The sequence below is a fragment of the Argentina silus genome (genome assembly GCF_951799395.1).
Source record: "Argentina silus genome assembly, chromosome: 6".
NCBI lineage: Eukaryota > Metazoa > Chordata > Actinopteri > Argentiniformes > Argentinidae > Argentina > Argentina silus.
Window position 1 is genome coordinate 466,214 of NC_139660.1, and position 2,500 is coordinate 468,713.

The 2,500-nt window shown below is 53.1% G+C and overlaps 2 protein-coding genes across 3 annotated transcripts in view; one reads left to right on the forward strand and one right to left on the reverse strand.

The window, feature by feature from the left end:
- Positions 1–1,431, reverse strand: part of kifbp (kinesin family binding protein) — a 6,033-nt gene extending 4,602 nt beyond the window's left edge. Inside the window, exons 1-3 of the mRNA XM_083671734.1 lie at positions 916–1,431; positions 590–688; positions 301–380 (exon numbers count right to left, since the gene is read on the reverse strand). Coding sequence (XP_083527860.1) covers positions 301–380; positions 590–688; positions 916–1,380 — 644 coding nt within the window. The 5' untranslated portion in view covers positions 1,381–1,431. The remainder of the gene's footprint in view (positions 1–300; positions 381–589; positions 689–915) is intronic.
- Positions 1,432–2,228: 797 nt separating this feature from the next.
- irf1a (interferon regulatory factor 1a) overlaps positions 2,229–2,500 on the forward strand; it is a 19,653-nt gene continuing 19,381 nt past the window's right edge. The window contains exon 1 of one of the 2 annotated variants that reach the window (XM_083672235.1): positions 2,229–2,500. This exon is cut by the window's right edge and continues 260 nt beyond it. The gene's annotated coding sequence lies outside the window, so the exon portion shown is untranslated. The other variant, XM_083672234.1, reaches the window with a different exon arrangement.

The following is a 2,500-nucleotide window of genomic DNA, read 5'->3' on the forward strand; positions in this document are numbered from 1 at the left end:
CTAGGGTTAGGATGGGGCCATGGTTAGGATAGGGCCAGGGTTAGGATGGGGCTAGGGTTAGGATGGGGCTAGGGTTAGGATGGGGCTAGGGTTAGGATGGGGCTAGTTTTAGGATGGGCCCAGGGTTAGGATGGGGCCATGGTTAGGATGGGGCTAGGGTTAGGATGGGCCCAGGGTTAGGATGGGGCCATGGTTAGGATGGGGCTAGGGTTAGGATGGGGCTAGTTTTAGGATGGGCCCAGGGTTAGGATGGGGCTAGGGTTAGGATGGGCCCAGGGTTAGGATGGGGCTAGGTTCTACCTCTTAGTCCTCTCCTGCTGTGACGACAAGTCTTCCTCCGACACAAAGAACTCTGTCAGGTCCATGGGGGGTTTACCGTCCTGCGTTCAACAGGAACACACACACACACACACACACACACACACACACACACACGTGAGTATGACTGTGTATGTGTATGTGTGTGTGGTGTGGTGTGGTGTGGTGTGGTGTGGTGTGGTGTGGTGTGGTGTGTGTGTGTGTGTGTGTGTGTGGTGTGTGTGTGTGTGTGTGTGTGTGTGTGTGTGTGTGTGATCAGGCCTCATCCTACCTCTTCCATGTAGTGGATGTACATGGCTTCTGCTGTCTCCAGGAACCCCTGGGCTTTCTCGATCTCGTGACGGCCCGCCCACAGGATCCCCAGCTGGTTCTGTCCAGACCCAACGACACCACCACAGAACCTCAGAACCACAGAACCTCAGAACCACAGAACCACACACACACTTTCAACCCTGGCAATATGTATACCAACCCCAACAGTTTTAACAGAACCCTGTATGTATGCAGGTGTGTGTGTGTGTGTGTGTGTGTGTGTGTGTGTGTGTGTGTGTGTGTGTGTGTGTGTGTGTGTGTGTGTGTGTGTGTGTGTGTACTTACCCGGACTTGGATGAAGAGAGAGACGTTCTCGGGAGAGATGCTGCATTTCTCCAGCAGCTTCATACAGTTCATCAGATGTTCCTCCCCGGCAGACAACTCCTCCGTCTCCACATGGTTCACCCCCAGATAATACTCCACCGCCCCGAGTTTAGCTGCCCGCTGTCCGGCCGGCGAGTCACCGCCGTGGCCTCGCCCAAACGCATCCTCCTTGGCCCCGTCCACCGGCTGGTCTACCGGCTGGTCCCCGGGGGGCTGGTCCTCGTTAACGGTGCTCTCCTGTTCGCTCTCCCCGAGGTCGAAGTTCTTCAGCGAGCAGTAGACCTCCCGGAGCAGCTCCCTCGCCTTGTACTTGGAACGGAACGGGTCGTTTTCTGGGTCTTTCCTCGACTCGATCTCTGAGAGGTTTTGTGCGTCAGTGAATTTGTCGCACACCGCTCTCCATTCGCGACTGTAGGGAGAGGCCATGTTTACAGATGGAGCCACTGAGCAACCGAGGACCCGTAGTTCATTGTAAAGCATCGCTTTGATATAACAGCGCCATCTAGTGGTCAAAGTAGGGAGACCAGAGCCACATTAGATTAGAAATACTGCAGTGTATATTTAGGGTGTCGGGATTTGTGGATTTTCACATTTATGTCTGATTTATCATGCAGTATTTGAGGTACATTTACAATATATATTTTTATGTGGCCAAGTTTGATCTCCACTAATATTAAGTTAAAATAAAATAAGGTAATATAAGTTTAACCCCCTACACTCTAGTCTCACTAAATCAGACGCAGGGGAGGCTGGTGGAGGTAGAAATCGGAGTACAGGCTCATGGTAATGCATGGAACGGAATCAGGAATGGGATTTAACATTTGTGTTTGATACCATTCCTTATTCCATTCCATGCATTACAATGAGCCCGTCCTCCGATTTCTACCTCCACCAGCCTCCCCTGGATGGTTCCCTTCATGTCCACTGACTCTCTGCTTACAAACCAAGGTTCTGTTCCGAGGTTCTGTTCCGAGGATCTGTTCCGAGGTTCTGTTCCGAGGTTCTGCTCACCCGGTCCATTGCTTCATTCTGCTGATGTACTCGTGCCAAACCTTCCCACAAGTGAGGACAAACATGTGGCATGGGTGTCATATTTCTGTCTTCAATACTGGGGGGAGGGGGGAGGGAGGAGGGAGGAGGAGGAGGAGGTGTGAGCGGGGAGGGAGGGGGGGGAGGGAGGAGGAGGAGGGGCCAGCGAACAGAGGAGGATGTAAAAACAGAACTGAATTTCCTGGAAATTCTTTTGAAGTTATTGGATGATTACCTTCCTGAATATCTCCAGTACCTGTCAGAGCCTGGGCTGGGGTTGGACTGAGTAGCGCAGCAACCAGGGTCCAGAGACCAGGGACAGAGGCTGAACTGACTACCTGTCAGAGCAGGGACCAGGGTCCAGAGACCAGGGACAGAGGCTGAACTGACTACCTGTCAGAGCAGGGACCAGGGTCCAGAGACCAGGGACAGAGGCTGGACTGACTACCTGTCAGAGCAGGGACCAGGGTCCAGAGACCAGGGACCACCTCTGACTACCTACCTGGACCAGGTCTGA